This window comes from Elephas maximus, chromosome 16, assembly GCF_024166365.1.
Source record: "Elephas maximus indicus isolate mEleMax1 chromosome 16, mEleMax1 primary haplotype, whole genome shotgun sequence".
NCBI classification, from domain to species: domain Eukaryota; kingdom Metazoa; phylum Chordata; class Mammalia; order Proboscidea; family Elephantidae; genus Elephas; species Elephas maximus.
In genome coordinates, this window is record NC_064834.1 from 17,556,278 (window position 1) to 17,574,557 (window position 18,280).

General features: G+C 49.5%; 1 protein-coding gene across 4 annotated transcripts in view; it reads left to right on the forward strand.

Annotated features, from left to right (window-relative positions):
• LRRC20 (leucine rich repeat containing 20) overlaps positions 1 to 18,280 on the forward strand; it is a 110,234-nt gene that overhangs the window by 72,696 nt on the left and 19,258 nt on the right. For all 4 annotated transcript variants that reach the window (XM_049855827.1, XM_049855828.1, XM_049855826.1 and 1 more), the window contains one exon: positions 11,284 to 11,451. In XM_049855827.1, the coding sequence (XP_049711784.1) occupies positions 11,284 to 11,451 (168 nt within the window). The remainder of the gene's footprint in view (positions 1 to 11,283; positions 11,452 to 18,280) is intronic.

Sequence of the window (18,280 nt, forward strand, 5' to 3'; positions counted from 1 at the left end):
AGAAATAGATCACCAGGCTTCTCTTCCTACTCTGACTTAGTGTAGAAGCTCTGCTGAAACCTGTCCACCACGGGTAACCCTGCCGGTATTTGAAACGCTTGTGGCATAGCTTCACCATCACAGTAACATACAAGCCACTGTAGTACCCAAACCAAAAGCTGTTAACACTGAGTTGGTTCGGACTCATAGCTACCCTTTAGGACAGAGGAGAGCTGCCTCATAGAGTTTCCAAGGAGCACCTGGTGGATTCGAACTGCTGACCTTTTGGTTAGCAGCCATAGCTCTTAACCACTACACCACCAGGGTTTCCCCACTATAGTACAGCACTTGGCGTATAGTAAGTGCTCAATAAACAGCTAATATCTTCTTTTCGATGGCACTGGGTTTTATCTTCTTTTCCTAAAATATAGGAGAAAGAACAAAAGAAATCACTTCATAGGCAAGGAAATTGAGACCAGCGAAGGGTGGCAGCTGCCCAGGTGGTCGGGAACTGGAGGAGAGAGCAAGGGTTTGATTAAAAGAAGACCCAAACCCGTTGCTGTTGAGCCTGTTCCAACTCAGTGACCCTATAGGGCAGAATAGAACTGCCCCATGGGGTTTCCAAGGGTATAAATCTTTACGGAAGCAGACTGCCAAACCTCCCTCCCACAGGGCCGCTGGTGGGTTTGTACTGCTGACCTTTTGGTTAGCAGCTGAGGGCTTGGCCACTGTGCCACTAGGGCTCCTGGGGTTTGATTAAAAAAAACAAACCTATTGCCATCTGGTTGATTCTGATTCATAGCGACCTTATAGGACAAAGTAGAACTGCCCCATAGGGTTTCCAAGGAGCGCCTGGTGGATTTGAACTGCCAACCTTTTGGTTGGCAGCCAAGCTCTTAACACTGCACCACCAGGGCTTTGGGGTTTGATTAGAGGTTCTCTTTTCATTTACGGAATCTGTAACCCCCATTCACTAGCTCTAGATCCAGCTCAAGAAATGTGTATTGAGCGTTTTGGGTAGAGAAGTTCCCTATCCCTCCGCTTCTCCCCCAGCCCTAAGAAAAGCAGGTGTGATTTGCCCTGTCTGGCTGTGTTTATTCTTTTGTTCAGCACACGTTTAGCTGGTGTCTATTATGCTAAAGCATGGGGATTGTCTTAGTCATTGTCTTAGTCACCCAGTGCTGCTATAACAGAAATACCACAAGTGGGTGGCTTTAACAAAGAGAAGTTTATTCTCTCACAGTCCAGTAGGCTAGAAGTCTGAATTCAGGGCGCCGGTTCCAGGGGAAGGCTTTCTTTCTCTGTCAGCTCTGGAGGAAGGTCCTTGTCATCAGTCTTCCCTTGGTCTGGGGGCTTCACAGCGCAGGAACCTCAGGTCCAAAGGACACGCTCTGCTCCCAGTGCTTTCTTGGTGGTGTGAGGTCCTCCTGTCCCTCTGCTTGCTTCTCTCTTCTATATCTCATAGAGAGTGGCTTAAGACACTACCTAACCTTGTAGACCTCATCGATGTAATTGCTGCTAATCCATCTTATTACATCGTAGTGATAGGATTTACAACATTTAGGGAAATCACATCAGAAGATAAAATGGTAGGCAATCATACAATCATACAAGGGAATCATGACCTAGCCAAGTTGACAGATATTTTTGGGGGACACAATTCAATCCATGACAGTCATCTAGCGCTGCTATAACAGAAATACCACAAGTGGATGGCTTTAATAACGAGAAATTTATTTCTTCATAGTAAAGTAGGCTAGAAGTCCAAATTCAGGGTGTCAGCTCCAGGGGAAGGCTTTCGCTCTCTGTAGGCTTTCTCATCAATCTTCCCCCAGACTAAGAGCTTCTCTGGGCAGGGACGTTGGGTCCAAAGGACATGCTTTGCTCCCAGTGCTGCTTTCTTGGTGGTGTGAGGTCCTCCTGTCTCTCTGCTTGCTTCCTTGTATATCTCAAGAGATTGCCTCAAGACACAGTACAGTCTTAGAAATTGAATCCTATCTCACTAACACAACTGCCGCCCATCCTCCCTCATTAACATCATAAAGGCAGGAAAATCACATAATACTGGGAATCATGGCCTAGCCAAATTGGTACACACATTTGCGGGGGGGACATAATTCAATCCATGACAGGGATGATTTTCATTATGGCATCCTATCTCACTAACACAACTGCCACCCATCCTCCCTCATTAACATCATAAAGGCAGGAAAATCACATAATACTGGGAATCATGGCCTAGCCAAATTGGTACACACATTTGCGGGGGGGACATAATTCAATCCATGACAGGGATGATTTTCATTATGGCAGCACATGCTGGGACAAGATTTGCAGAACATTTGAGTCATGGCTGGAGCAAGAATGAGATGCAGTGAAAAAGCCAGTGCATGGCAGGGAGGGAGGCCCGGAAGGACACGCCTAGCATCTATTAAAACAGTATTAGTTAGATGAAGGGAAACCCCGGCGGCATAGTGGTTAAGTGCTATGGCTGCTAACCAAAAGGTTGGCAGTTGGAATCCACCAGGTGCTCCTTGGAAACCCTATGGGGCAGTTCTACTCTGTCCTGTAGGGTAGCTATGAGTCGGGATCAACTTGACGGCAACGGGTTTGTTTTTTTTGTTTTTTTTTTTGTTTTAGTCAGATGAAAAGCTCCCCAGCCGATCATGGGCATCTCTCCCCAACAGGGTGACTCATGCTCGCTTTCTGTCCCGAGATATGCAGCCTTGGGCCTTCATAGTGGAGGTGTCTTCAGCCTCCCCCAGAGACTGTACTCCTTGGTTCCTCACCCCACCCCTGCATCTTGCTATCTGAATGCCCACCCCATCCTGTCCCTGCCCCACCTCTTTGAGGACTTGGGGCGGTCATAGGGAACATTGACCACCAGCCTGAATCTTTGAGGTATGTGTGACAAGCAGCCCCAGAAATGACCCTAATTATGCTTATCCTGACCAGGGTAAGAGACACTGAGGGCTTCCTGGACTTGTGTGACCTACATTTTCCAGAGCGCTGGGCAGAGCTCTCAGCTCTCACCTTCCTGGACTGGATGGGCCTATCTTTGCCTTCACCGAGCTGACTGAGGGCAGGACGCCCAGGTCCTGAGCAGCAGAGACGGTGAGGCGAGTGCAGCTGCTGCCCAATCAGGGATGCTGCTCTGGGTTCCCGGGTTGGTACAGGGGTGGGAGGCAGTGTGCTTAATGAGTGTTCTGAGCGTGCCCTCTGTAATCAGCTTCTACAGCCTCTGCCCTCCACCTCCCATCAGCCCTGACCTTATAGAGCCAAGCTCCCAAAAGGCTCTCAGGAGGTGTCTCTAGAGCTAGAAGCTTCTCACAGCTCTGAGCCTCTTTGGGGCTCTAATTAGACTCAGGTCTGAATTGGCTTGATTAAAGGCCCTCTTTTATTTTTTTAAAAAACAATTATTATAGTAAAATATATATAACAAAAAGCTTTAAAAAAATTGTGGTGAAATATATTTAACAAAAAGTTTGCCATCTTCACCATTTTTAAGGGTACAATTAATTGCTTTCACTGTGTTGTGCTACCATCACCACTATCCATTTCTAAAAGATTTTCAACACCCCAAATAGAAACTCAGTACCCCTTGGGTAGTAAGTCCCATTTCCCTCCTCCCACCAGTCCATGGTAACCACTACAAACTTTTGTCTCTCTATATTTGCTAATTCTAGATATTTTATGTAAGTGGGACCATATCATACAATCTTTGTCCTTTGTGACTTATTTCATTCAGCATGATGTTTTCCAGGTCCATCCAAGTTCTGGTAGCATGTATCAGAAGTTCATTTCTCTTAATGATTTGTTAATATACCATTGTATGTACTTACCATATTCTATTTATCAGGTTATTTCTACCGTTTGGCTATTGTGAGTAATGCTGCAGTGAACATAAGAATCCTGGCTTTTGTCTTCTGGGTGTATACCTAGGAGTGGAATTGCTGGGTCAAATGGTAATTCCGTGTTTAACTTTTTGAAGAACTGCCAAATTGTTTTCTAGGGCAAAAAGGCCCTCTTTTTTTTTTTTTAAATAATTTTTATTGTGCTTTAAGTGAAAGTTTACAAATCAAGTCAGTCTTTCCCACAAAAACCCATACACACCTTGCTACACACACCCAATTACTCTCCCCCTAATGAGACAGCCCGCTCTCTCCCTCTACGTTCTCTTTTCGTGTGCATTTTGCCAGCTTCTAACCCCCTCCACCCTCTCATCTCCCCTCCAGGCAGGAGATGCCAATATAGTCTCAAGTGTCCACCTGATCCAAGAAGCTCACTCCTCACCAGCATCCCTCTCCAACCCAATGTCCAATCCAATCCATGTCTGAAGAGTTGGCTTCGGGAATGGTTCCTGTCCTGGGCCAACAGATGGTCTGGGGGCCATGACCACTGGGGTCTTTCTAGTCTCAGTCAGACCATTAAGTCTGGTCTTTTTATGAGAATTTGGGGCCTGCATCGCACTGCTCACCTGTTCCCTCAGGGGTTCTCTGTTGTGTTCCCCGTCAGGGCAGTCATCGGTTGTAGCTGGGCACCATCTAGTTCTTCTGGTCTCCGGATAATGTAGCCTTTGGTTCATGTAGCCCTTTCTGTCTCTTGGGCTCCTAATCGCCTTGTGTCCTTGGTGTTCTTCATTTTCCTTTGATCCAGGTGGATTGAGACCAATTGATGCATCTTAGATGGCCGCTTGCTAGCTTTTAAGACCCCAGACGCCAGTCTTCAAAGTGGGATGCAGAATGTTTAAAGGCCCTCTTTTTTTTTTTTTAACAATTTTTATTGTGCTTTAAGTGAAAGTTTACAAATCAAGTCAGTCTGTCACATATAAGCTTATATACACCTTACTACATACTCCCATTTACTCTCCCCCTAATGAGTCTGCATGCTCCCTCCTTCCAGTCTCTCTTTTCGTGACCGTTTTGCCAGTTTCTAACCCTCTCTACCCTCGCATCTCCCCTCCAGACAGGAGATGCCAACACAGTCTCAAGTGTCCACCTGATACAAGTAGCTCACTCTTCATCAGCATCTCTCTCCAACCCATTGTCCAGTCCCTTCCATGTCTGATGAGTTGTCTTCGGGAATGGTTCCTGTCCTGGGCCAACAGAAGGTTTGGGGACCATGACTGCCAGGATTCTTCTAGTCTCAGTCAGACCATTAAGTCTGGTCTTTTTATGAGAATTTGGGGTCTGCATCCCACTGTTCTCCTGCTCCCTCAGGGGTTCTCTGTTGTGCTCCCTGTCAGGGCAGTCATTGGTTGTGGCCAGGCACCATCTAGTTCTTCTGGTCTCAGGATGATGTAAGTCTCTGGTTTATGTGACCCTTTCTGTCTCTTGGGCTCATAGTTATCATGTGACCTTGGTGTTCATCATTCTCCTTTGATCTAGGTGGGGTGAGACCAATTGATGCATCTTAGATGGCCACTTGTTAGCATTTAAGATAAAGGCCCTCTTTTTAAAATAATTCTGAATATGTAAAAAATTGGGTATAACAACATCGAGAAAGAGGAGCTTCTCTTCCCCAACTTCTCTGGTTACCTTGGTTACCCTGCCAAGCTGTGGTCTGACCCTGTAGCATGAAGGGGCTGGCCTAGCAGTTTGTAAGACCCCTTTCCAGCCTGCCATGCTGTGCATTCAGGTTGCTGTGACCATATTGATTAGCTCTTGCTGCTGCTGCTGCTCTAAACACCTGCTCCCCAAAGGTTTTCTGAAGCAACAGAGCTTCCCTATGGCTTCAGGCAAAGAGCACTTTCTTCTCTTCTAAGGCTAAACTTGGGTGGTTAGTAATAAAAGTATAGTAGGTAACTCAGTACTAACCAGATTACTAGATTAACCCAGGTACCCTACATGGTTTACCATATTTCTCTATCAGTTCATCCATCCATCCCTCTCTCTCATGTAAACCAGTTGCCATCAAGTTGATTCCAACTCATAGCAACCCCATGTGTGTCCGAGTAGAACTGTGCTCCATAGGGTTTTCAAGACTATGACCTTTTGGAAGCAGATCTCCAGGCCTGTCTTCCAAGGCACTTCTGGGTGGACTCGAACCTCCAGCCTCTTGGTGAGCAGCTGAGCACGTTAACTGTTTGTACCACACTGGGACACATGTCTGTTTCACAACTCATGTAGTATTTACTATGTGCCTGGCACTTTTCAAAGCCCTTTTCATGTATTAACTCATTCAAACCCACAACAGCACTGTTGAGAGGTTCTGTTATTGTCTCCCCACCATCCGTCCGTCAGTTTGTTGTACTGTGGTGGCTTACATGTGACTGTGATGCTGAGAGCTGTGCCACCACTATTTCAAATACCAGCAGGGTCACCCATGGAGGACGGGTTTCAACGGAGCTTCCAGACTAAGACTAGGAAGGAAAGCCTGGCAATCTACTTCTGAAAATTAGCCAATGAAAACCCTATGGATCACAAGAGAATATTGGAAGATGAGCCCCCTAGGCTGGTGGGCACTCAGAATACACAGCGGCTGCAACAATGTACTTGAGCATTCCAACAATCGTGAAGATGGAACAGGATAGGGCAACATTTTGTTTTATTGTACATGGGACTGCCATGAAGTTGGAGCAGATTTAACAGCAACTAAAAGCGATTATTTCCCTCATTTTACAGCTGAAGAAACTGAGGCAAAGATAAATAACAACTTGTCCAAGGTCCCACAGTTGGGAATCAGCTGAATCAGAATTTGAACCCTGGCCTATCTGGCTCCAGAGTCTGTGTGTAACCCCTGTACCACACTGCTTCTCACCACTAGCCATGGGAGAAGGGGTGCTGAGGTGTCTCCCCTGCATGGGGCTGTACCCTCACCTCTGCACGTTGGCCGTGCCATGGGTGTGGGTATAACCCAGCAGGAGGAGGCAGGCAGTCCCTGTCTCTATCTTGGTCCCTCACAGGGCCCTGGGGCTGAGGGGGCACATTGCATCTATGGAGAGGATGAGTAAACCTGCTAGTGGAATACAGCAGGTTCCAGAAACGGAGAAGCGAGGGCTAGGGGCAGGCTGTTAGGAAGGCTGCATAGAGATGAGTGAAAACATGATGATATTCCTAAACAAAACCAAACCCATTGCCGTTGAGTCGATTCCAATTCATAGTGACCCTCTAGGACAGAGTAGAACTGCCCCATAGAGCTTCCAAGGAGCACCTGGTGGTTTCGATCTGCCAACCCTTTGGTTAGCAGCCGTAGCACTTAACCACTATGCCACCAGGGTTTCCATTCCTAAACAAGGAAATGAGAAACAAACCTGGGGACAGCAGTGACAGTTTGGAACACTGGAGACCACCCTGTCCATAACTCTGAGTGGTGCCAGCTGCTGAGTTTGGTGGACAGAGAGCTATGCCCTTAAAGATGCCCTCTCATCACTGGCTGCTGCCCCAGGATGCCCAGACTGGCTCTCTAAGTGGCTCATTACAGCCCCTTTTGCAGACAGGGTGTGAACTGGGGATGCAGAGCTCTGTGTGCAGCCAGACCACACAGAAAACGAGGGCTTAGAGAAATGTACTAGGATAGGAACTGAATAGCCAGGAAAATTGGGCCATGTTCTCATCAAGAGCAAACTTACATTCCAGGAAAGTGGCTTCTGAGAGACTCCAGGAGATGGCTCCACCCCACCTGGCCCTGGCTGAGCTGGCCCCCTGCCTGGGCTCTCTACACCCCTCCCCACTGGTGAATCCCCCCTCTACCCAGACCCTTCCTCTGGCAGCAGTGTCCAGCGAGAATTGATAACTTTGTATTGATTGCATTTACTTCTACTTTCCACTTATAGAAAGCAATAACTACTTTTCCCTTTTCATATAACTAAAAAGTACAAATCAAATTAAGGACAAATACTATTATATGTGGAACAGAAATTTAGCAAAATTATTAGGGTGATACTCAAATTCATTCATTTATTTGTGCACTTATCAAATACTTATCAAGTGCTCTCTGTATCCTAGGTACTGTTGTGGGCACTTTTCTGTAATAGAGGCAAAGTCCCACCCTTATGTAGCTTATATTCTCATGAGGGAAGGCAGCCATTGTACAAACAAGTTAATATGTTAGGTAAAAATGGTTGCTATGAAGGCAAAAACTATAGGGGAAGAGGACAGAAGGCTGTGGGAGGGAATTCTATTTTAGATAGCATGACATTTGAACAGAGACACAAATCAAGTGAGGCGGTAAGTCTTATGAGTAAAGAAGATTCTAGAAAGAGAGAACTGCAAGAACAAAGGTTATGAGGCAGCAGTATGCTGGCAGGGCCTGAGCAAACACTGTTTGGGAAAGGCAAGTTTAGGAAACACTGGACTAAGAGTTCTTCAGTGTCCCTTCCAGCCCTGTGGCCTTATGACTAGGATCTGGATAGGGGCCCTCTCATGGTTTAAGGTGTGGCTATCTAAGAGCCTGGCTGCTGGAGGAGTCCTGAGTTTGTGTGAGCTGGGTGGTGGTTCTGCTGATAGAGCCGTGGATTCAGGATGTCTCCTACCCGTACCTGTTGCTGTTGAGTCGATTCCAACTCATAACAACCCTATAGGACAGAATAGAACTGCCCCATTGGGTTTCCAAGGCCATAATCTTTATGGAAGCAGACTGCCACATCTTCCTCCTGCAGAGTGGCTGGTGGGTTCAAACCACCAACCTTTCAGTTAGTAGCCAAGCACTTAACCACTGTACCACCAGGGTTCCTGGATGTCCCCTAAAGATGGGAAAATGGGAGGAAATCCAGGCCTCTGTAACCCAGGCATTAATGTTTGTCTTCTGGGGGAAGGCATCAAATATTTTTAAGGTGCCCTTCTGGGGGCGGGAAGCCTAGAGGTGTGTTGGTAAGTGTTACAGCTATTAACCAAAAGGTTGGGAATTCAAATCCACCAAGTGCTCCTTGGAAACTCTATGGAGGCAGTTCTACTCTGTCCCATATGGTCGCTATGAGTTGGAATTGACTCGACAGCAATGGTTTTTTTTTTCTTCTGGGGGCTGGATATAGGGGAACAAAGATAAATCAGAGCAGTTCCTGGCAGCCCAGAGCTCCAGCATGGCTAAGCAGGGGTGGGCTGGGGGAGACCAGGCAGGGCCTGAGGGCCGGAGGGCAGGAAAAACCCATCCTGGGGAGGCGGTGGGAGGCGAGACCACTGGTGAGCTAAGACCCCACGCCCCTGGCACGTGCTCCGTTTACAGAACACAGATTCAAAGATAACATTATTAAAACTTTCTAGACAGTGATGCAGAGCATTGGACCCCAGGTGGGGGCCGTTCTGAGCACACAAGGCTTGCACAACTGCACTGGTCACGTGTGTCCACGAAGCCGGCCCTGGAAGGAGAACAATACAATATTCTTCAGGTCCCGTGGCATTTCTGGGCCTGTTTCCTTTGCGTCACACAGTGTGGGGAGGCTCACCTGGTTCACAGAACAAAAGGGGATTCGTGTATGATCACATGTGGACCAGGGCCTGCAAACCAGAGGAAACAGAGGCCCCTTTGGGGGGACTCCTTTATCTCTCATGGGATTCTGTGTCTCCCTCATTCTCCTGATGTGCTGGCTCCCTCTGCTCCCATAGCGCTTCCCTGGTGTATTGAGCTCCTACTGTGTGCGGGACATTGTGCTAAGCTCTTTGCATGCATTTAATCTTCACACAGCTCTGTCACATAATAATGATGATGATAATAATAAAAAAATAGCATTTATGGGCGGGAGGGAAGGCAGAAAATTTTGTCATTTCTTAGGAGGTGTTGAGTTTCTGTTAAGGGTGGTAGAAACATTTGGAAACGTCTAGGTTATACAATGTGATGAAAGCAATTAAAGTCACTAATTTGTACATACAAAAAATGTTGAAATGGCAAATGTTTTGTTATATATATATATTTTTTAAATAATTTTTGTGCTTTAAGTGAAAATTTACAAATCAAGTCAGTCTGTCACATATAAGCTTATATACACCTTACTACATACTCCCATTTACTCTCCCCCTAATGAGTCAGCCCGCTCCCTTCTTCCAGTCTCTCCTTTCATGACCGTTTTGCCAATTTCTAACCCTCTCTACCCTCCCATCTCCCCTCCAGACAGGAGATGCCAATACAGTCTCAAGTGTCCACCTGATACAAGTAGCTCACTCTTCATCAGCATCTCTCTCCAGCCCATTGTCCAGTCCCTTCCATATCTGATGAGTTGTCTTTGTAATGATTCTTGTCCTGGGCCAACAGGTTTGGGGACCATGACCGCCGGGATTCTTCTAGTCTCAGTCAGACCATTAAGTCTGGTCTTTATGAGAATTTGGGGTCTGCATCCCACTGTTCTATTGCTCCCTCAGGAGTTCTCTGTTGTGCTCCCTGTCAGGGTAGTCATCGGTTGTGGCCAGGCACCATCTAGTTCTTCTGGTCTCAGGATGATGTAAGTTTCTGGTTCATGTGGCCCTTTCTGTCTCTTGGGTTGTTATATATATATTTTAACACAATTTTTTAAAAAAACACTTATGAATCCTTCTCTGGGTCAAACACTCTGCCAAGTGCTTTATACGTGTTTACAGATGAGCCCTCCAACAACCCTATGAGGCAAGTATTGTATTAGCCCCTTTGTACAGATGAGGAAACTAAGACCTAAGCAGGTTAAATAATGTTCTGAATGGATAGCTTGTAGGGGCATAGTCGGGGGTGGAGCCCAAGCTGTCTTTTGACCTCCATTATACCCCCATCGACTCATGGTTTCTGCCCTCATCCAGCCTCCTTGCACAGGTTCCCGTTGCCACCCCAACGTCTTTCCGTAGAACGTGGCATTTCAGCTTTGGCGTCTGCTACCCCTAACCCTCTTCTCTCAGCACTGCCTTGGCCAGATTCCCAACAGAGGGCTTCCTACTGGTCCAGCCCACCTTCTCAGACCTGTGTAGGTTGCTGGTCAGCTTTTCGAGCAGCCACTCTTGGGCCAGGAACCCACCCAGGTCTGGTCAGCTGTGGCTGGGGTGGGAAACAGGGTCCATGACACAGAAAGAACAGGGCTCGCCTCATGGCTCCTTGAGCAGGGACCATGAAGAGCTGAGGTCTTGTCTGAGGGAGGGCCTTAGTCTAGGCCCAGGCTGCTGCTGGAAAATCTTCCACCACAAGGCCAGAAGCAGATGACCACAGATGGAGGGATGGGCTACGGGTCCCAGGCAATGACGGGAGAGTTACCCCTCCTTTTGGAATCAGCCATCGGGGAGACTTTCTTTGTGGCCTGGGGCTTCCTCACTGCCTTTGTGGCCCAGGTGAGAGTGAGAGCCCTGGCCATCAAGTGGTCTCTGGGTTGTTCCCCCCTCACCCTTCCTTTCTCTTCTCCCCTCTGTGTGGCAGAGCTCCGCCTGGAAGGGAACTTCCTGCACCGCCTCCCCAACGAGGTCAGTGCCCTGCAGCACCTCAAGACCATCGACCTGTCCCGGAACCAGTTCCAAGACTTCCCTGAGCAGCTCACCACCCTGCCAGCGCTGGAGATCATCAACCTGGAGGAGAACAAGATTGTGGGTGAGTAGCGGGTGAGGGTCCCAGTGCCAACCCAGCCCATCTGGCCCCAGGGGCTGCTGCTGCCTCCTGTCTCACAGGGCTGGGGCTCTGGAGTGAGCCTCTCCCAAGTGTGAGGGGAGGGCTGGACTTTCTGGTCTAAGATTCTGAGCAAAGGGCTCTGGGCCTGGTACATAAATACCACACAGCCCTGCTGCCTGCCGGTGCTGGGCTGGTCACCTGAAGGCCTTGGCTGTCCTCACCATGCAGCCCTGAACTAGCTGGATGACTTGGGCCAAAGCTCTCCCTCTCTGGGTCTCCATCTGGCAGTATAGGCTGTCTCTAAGACCCTTCAACACCGACCATCTGTAAACTAATTACTACTCAAGTCCTCTCTCTCTTCCTGCCTTCACAGGGAGCTCCTCACCATTATTAGGCAGGGGCCATGAGGCGACCACGTTCAGAACAGCTTGTCTGTGCTGCGCACTGCAAAGTGTTCCCCCTGTCAGCCCAGCCTCAGGGCACCCCCCATCACTCTGGGTCTGAATTGTGCAGGTCCCAATGGGCCGGGTGCTGCTTAGGTGGGAGCAGTCCTTCTTTTCTCTTGCAGCAGTCACGTACCTCTCCACCTCATCAGGCTCTCAGGCTCCTCTCCAGCTCGCTGTCTAAGCTTCCCAGAGGACCGGCCCTTACCAGGGTCCCTCTGTGCTTCCTCCCGCTCCCTCCTGCAGCCTCCACATGCTCATCTCCAGCTCCACTGCACCCTCTCTCGTGTCGCTTCTGTTGTCAGTGCTGCCTAATGTCGATGGTGATAATAACCCCCTTCAGTTATGCTTTTATTTTCGTAAGCTCTTCCACAGCTATTATACCATTTGATTAAAATCAAGAGCTTTCTAGTGGCTGGGAGCTCTCTGGTGGGCATGGCCTGCCTCCTGAGGTGGGAGCAGCCCATCTCCCAGGGGTGCTGCAGAGGGACTCTCACCCTGTCTGGGTGGGAGAAGGGATCAGCAGAGCTCTGAGGGTCTCGGGTTGCCTGTTCCCATTCCTTCATAGACGAGTAAACCGAGGCCCAGAGAGGTTATGAGAGAGGATCAGGTCACACAGAGAGGCTGTGGAAGTGCCAAGATGAGAATACAAGACTCCAAAGCTGGGTCCTGTGCCTGGGTGGGGCTCCCTGGCCTCTGGGAAGACCCTGAGGGCAGACTCTGGCTCAGTCTTGCCCTCCAAGACCAGACCCCCGCAAGTGGCTTGCCCTTGGGTTGGTGGCGTGGTCACTTGGGCCTCTGTGGGGCTTGAACAAGTGAACAAGCCATGTCCAGAGTGCTGTTTCTCTGCGAGACCACCTCCTTTCTGTGCTGCCTGGATCCCCCAGGCTTTTGCCATCAAGCCCTGCATTCCGGCCCAGGCCTTCTTTGCTGGGATTTTGCTGTCCTTCCTCTTATTCATCGAGGCTTTTCCCGATGCCTCTGCATCCTTCTGCCTCTTGTCCCAGTGGGGCAGTGGCCTAGCAGGGGCCACTCCCACCTGGTGCCAGCACCAGAGCTGGGTGTATGGCTGGCTGCCAGGTGGGTCAGGACAAGCACCAGCCAATGGCTCCACCACTTCCTAGCTGTAGCCCTGGAAGACTTGCACACCCTTTCTGCACCTCAGCCTCTCATCTTAAGTGGAGGTTACCTCTCACCCTGCCCCTTGTTCTCTGCCCCCAGAGGTAGTCCGAGATGAGAAGGTGGCTGTTCGTAGGCAGGGGAGCAAGCTGGTGGCATCTGTACTGGCTGCAGCACAGGGTGACAGACCCACTACTGTATCCCCTCCCGAGGCTGACAGCATCCTTCAGCAGCAACAGCCCCAAGGCCAAGGCCGGCTGTGTTGCTTATGCTTTCGTATGCGTGCCTCTGCTTTTCTGCAGTGACAGTAATAACCCTTCCATGTGGGAGCATCTTACAGTTTACTAAGGGTGCTCAGGTGTACTCTCACGCATGATCATCCCCATTTGACAGATGTAGAAACTGAGGACCCAAAAAGACTCTCGTAGCCTTCATAGCCTAGTGCCCGCCTCACACCTGGCCAGGTAGAAGCCAAGTGCAACCACTGTGCTTCCTGACAGTTCAGCCTGTGACAGAGCCCTTCTGCTGCCCAGCCTGGGCCAGACCTGGGGGATATCTGGGGGCTGCCTGTGTCTGGGAGACACTCCTAGTTTTCCCCCCAAGTGACGAGCTGTTCCCCAAGATGTTTGACTGACCCAGGCCCCTCCCCACTGCGGGAGACCTTGGTCAATTCATTCTCCAACTTGCTCACTGGAGAAAAGGTGCGTATGATGGCAGCTTCCTACCTTCTACCTCCTACCGCTCCCTGATCCAGTGGTGCCCACAAATAGCTAGGAGTGAGGGGAGGATCAGCCACAAGCCCTCTGCAGCGTCCCAGCTGTCCTAGTTACTTGAGTGGCTTCTCAACTCCCACACCAGGGGAAGGGCCCGGCTTGGCTTTCATAGCCTGATCGGAGGGAAGCGAGCGTGGAAGGGCAGGGAGAAGGGGGCTGTGATTAGAGCAAGGAAGGCGAGGACTGCAAAGGCCTTCACTGTGGAAGTAGCTTGGCACTGTTTGCTGGTCTAGCCCATCTCCTGCAGGATCTCATTGGGATAATTGCAGTTGGAGCTTAGGATGCCTTCAGAGTGGCTTATTCTTCCCCTTCGGAGCCCTCAGGGAGTATTGGAAAATAAAAAACAGAATTTTTTTCTGAGAAATAAATATGAGGCATTCGAGTTCCCTTCGAGCCTTGGTTCAGTGAGCAGCAGCAGGTGATCCTGAAACCAGTCCCCAGGGGCGTCCGAATGAGCCCTTCCTGTCTGGACCGCTCCAGAGATAGAAGACTTGAAAGGCTTGCAGCACCCTGGGAGGCAGGGTGGACCCCAGCAGCCCCTTGTGTCTGAATAGTGCATATTCCTCCACCCTCTGGGCCATTCTGTCGGGAGAGGAGGCCGGAGGGCTCCAGTCTGTGAGAGGAGAAGGGACACGTTGGCTGCAGAGGGGCAGGGACATTTTAGTCTGCTTTTTTTTTTTTTTTATTGTGCTTTAAGTGAAAGTTTACAAATCAAGGCAGTCTCTGATACAAAAAGTTATACACACCTTGCTATGTAACCCTACATGCTCTCCCTCTAATGTGACAGCACATTCCTCCGCTCCACCCTGTATTCCCCGTGTCCGTTCAGCCAGCTCCTGTCCCCCTCTGCCTTCTCATCTCGCCTCCAGACAGGAGCTGCCCACATAGTCTCCTGTGTCTACTTGAACCAAGAAGCTCACTCCTCATCAGTATAATTTTATGTCTTATAGTCCAGTCCAATCCCTGTCTGAAGAGTTGGCTTTGGGAATGGTTCCAGCCTTGGGCTAAAGGAAGGTCCGGGGACCATGACCTGTGTGGTCCTTCTAGCCTCAGTCAGACCATTAAGTCTGGTCTTTTTACAAGAATTTGAGATCTGTATCCCACTCTTCTCGTGCTCTATCAGGGATTTTGTCTGCTTTCTGATGTCATCCCCAGGAGACATGGTGGTGCCCATTCTTGGAGCTTACTGGTGGCTGCATGGCCTCAGGCCTCACATCTGTGTGGCATAGGCTGCCTCGTTGCCTCCAGCTTGTGCAGACAGCACTCTGGCCCATGTGCATGACCCTTCTCTGTCCTCCAGGGTGGACTCCACATCCTTGCATCTCAGGAGCTGCCCTGCCCTCCGCTACACCGGGCATCTAGCGTGGTGTCTGGTGTCGGTTGGGACTCAGTGGGGATTTTAAAGCCTCAGTGCCCCTCCCTCCAAAATTACTGACACACAAGAAGGCAGATTTTGTCACTTTACAGGCTGGGACCCATTAGAGGTTGTCAAGTCAAATTAGTGGGTTGAGACCTGCAATTTTTTAATTAAACGGAATAGAAAATGTCAGCATCACATGTTGTGTGGTAAATACTCTCCTGGGGAGCCTTTTGCTTCAGTTTTACTACGTACGTCCACAGGTACATGTGCCAGGTCATGATGTAAAACGGATTTCTTATGTGGGTCCTGAGCACCCCTGAAAGCCACGCCCATGAATCGTCCACAGTGACCTGGGGAGTCTGTTAGTGACCAGCCGGGGCAGCTGTCCCGCAGCCCACACTCCCAGCCACACCGTGCATTCTTCCTCCTCTTATCCCCACCAGGGGCGGATTATCTAGTAGGCAAGGTAAGCAGGGTGCCCACCTTGCTTACCATATCATCTCTTTCACCACGTCTTTGTGAAATTGTTTACTACAGATGAGTAAGTAAGCACAAGTAAGCCCGTGCTTATCTTGCTTACTGGGTCATCTGCCCCTGTCAGGGATTGTAAATTTGAAAAGAGGGTTTGATTCTGTAGGAAGGTGCTGTGGGGTTGGGAGAGAGACAGATGCCAGCCATACCTAGAAGCAGAATCTCTGATGTGGTGAAAAAATGTGAAATTGTTCACTACAGGTGATGTGGTAAGAAAAGAAAGCACCATGCTTACCTTGCCTATTGGATAGTCTGCCTCTGATCGCCACCACTGTCTCTCTCTAGCGTGATCACATCACCTGCGACTGGTTGGAAGGGGTGGTGTGAAGGTGGACGAAGAGGCTCCAGCTGAGCCTGGAGCCAGGTGGCTGATGGGTTTAGCATCACCTACTGTTAATCCCTACTCCGCTCACCTATCCCTTCCTGGCCTGTGTGCTCAGCCTGGAAGACCTGCCTTATCTCTTACCGCTTTCTCTGCCTATAACCCAATCCCCTGAGTCTGAAGGCTTGGGCCTGCTTCAGATGAACAGGAGGCAGAGTAAGTCAAGGGGCTGCTTTCCTCTGCCCAGCTGGCCCCCTGGCAGACTGCCCAGTGATAAATGCCTCCCATCTTCCCGGGTCCCTGGGGACAGGCTTGCCAGTATACACTTTGTCCTGGGCCTTCCTAAGAGGGTGAAAAGGGTTTGTAGCTTAGAGGATTTGTTCAGACAGCAGTCATTTACAAGTTACTGGGATTTAGGGCAGTGCCTATATTTTCCAAAGCAGCAAGTGGTACATGGAAGCTTAGCAGTATGTATAAGCAAAACTGTTTGGGGAAATATAGCCTCTGGAGAGACAGGAGCTCCAGAGATGAATGGGATGTAGGTCCTGACCTCAGGTTGGTTCCAGACCGAAAGGGAAGTATGAGGACAAGCAAATATTAAACTACTGTATGAGACATGGTTGTAGCCGTAAGGGGAGCCAGAGTGCTGGGGAAAGGACTCATGGGCTGAGGGTGGCTGTCCGTCTGTCCTTGAGAGGATCCAAGGAGGGTTCCTTGGGCAGGGAGAGAGGTGTTTAAATCGGGCCGAGACAGACAAAGTGGGGACATGATGGTCTATGAAGACTAGTGGTCAGCTCTTGCCTGAGCAGCCGCCACGCCATGCTTAGTGTGGGTGCAGGAGCAGCATCAGGCCTTAACCACTTGCCCACAAGTGCTTGATGTCGCGTAGCAATTTAAGTCCTGGAACATGTGGGGGTGAAGAGAAAGCCAGTATTCAGTAAACTCCATTTTGCTAAGCAGGAGACTACTTTAGTTAAGCTAGAATTTAACTTTCCATAACCCTCAATTTGCTGTTTTTTTCCCCTGTGTACTCACTCGCTGTTTCAGAGAGAGCAGGAGGTCATAGGAGAACAAGTTCTTGCTAAGAATGTAATAAATAGAGCAGTAATACTTTCAGAAAGAAAGGTACTTGTATTAGGTAGGGATGCTTGGGCTGCATGTACTCAGTTCTGCCCTTGAACTGTTCTGCTTCTCACTACCTAGGCCAATGTTCCTCCACGTGCAGTCTCAGGTCCAGCAGCATCGGCATTAGCTAGGAGCTTGGTAGAAAAAAACCTGACCCCCTCCTCAATATCGAATCAGAAACTCTGGAGATGGGGCCCAGCACTCTGTTTTAATGAGGCCCTCCGCCCAGGTAATTCAGATGCACAGTGAAGTTTGAGAATCCCTGCCTTGGCTCTAAGGAGCTCTGGTGGCGCAGTGGTTAAGTGCTGGGGTGCTAACTAAAAGGTCAGTGGTTCAAACCTGCCAGCTGCTCTTTGGGAGAAAGATGTGGCAGTCTGCTTCTGTGACGATGACAACCTTGGAACCCTATGGGGCAGTTCTACTCTGTCCTACAGGGTTGCTATGAATGGGTTTGGTTTGGGTTTGTCTCGCTCTCCCTCCTCAGAGTATCAGCAGCGTGATCATTACCTGGGAGCTTGTTAGAAATGCAGAGCTCAGACCCCCTGCATCAGAACCTGCCCCTTTGCAAGGTCCCCAGGTGATTTGTACGCACATCAAGTCAAGCTCTGAAACGTGCTGGCCTGGGGACTTCCTCTGCTGTCCTCAGCTTCTTCCCAGGCACGAGGTCCACCTCGGGGCGCTGACTGTTAATGGTCCCCATCCTCCCAAGCACGCCTGCTCCTTAAAGCTCACAGAATTTCTCCCAGTGTCCTCTGCAGGTCCCACATCCAGATTCCCCGGAGGGCCTGTTACAAAGGCAGGCTCCTGGGTCCTGCCTCGGACTGACAGAATCACAGTCTCTGTGGCTGGGGCCGGGAATCCACATTTCTAGCAAGTGCCCTGGTGGGGGACAGATCATTCGAAAATCTCTGTGCACAGTTGTCTTTACCACTTTCTCCTCGCCCTCTCCCACGTCCATCCAGTCCCTGTGAGTCCTGCCCACTCCGCCTCCTGAATGTCTTTTTTTTTTTTAATAATTTTTATTGTGCTTTAAGTGAAAGTTTACAAATCAAGTCAGTTTCTCACATATAAACTTATATACACCTTACTACGTACTCCCGTTTACTCTCCCCCTAATGAGTCAGCGCACTCCCTTCTT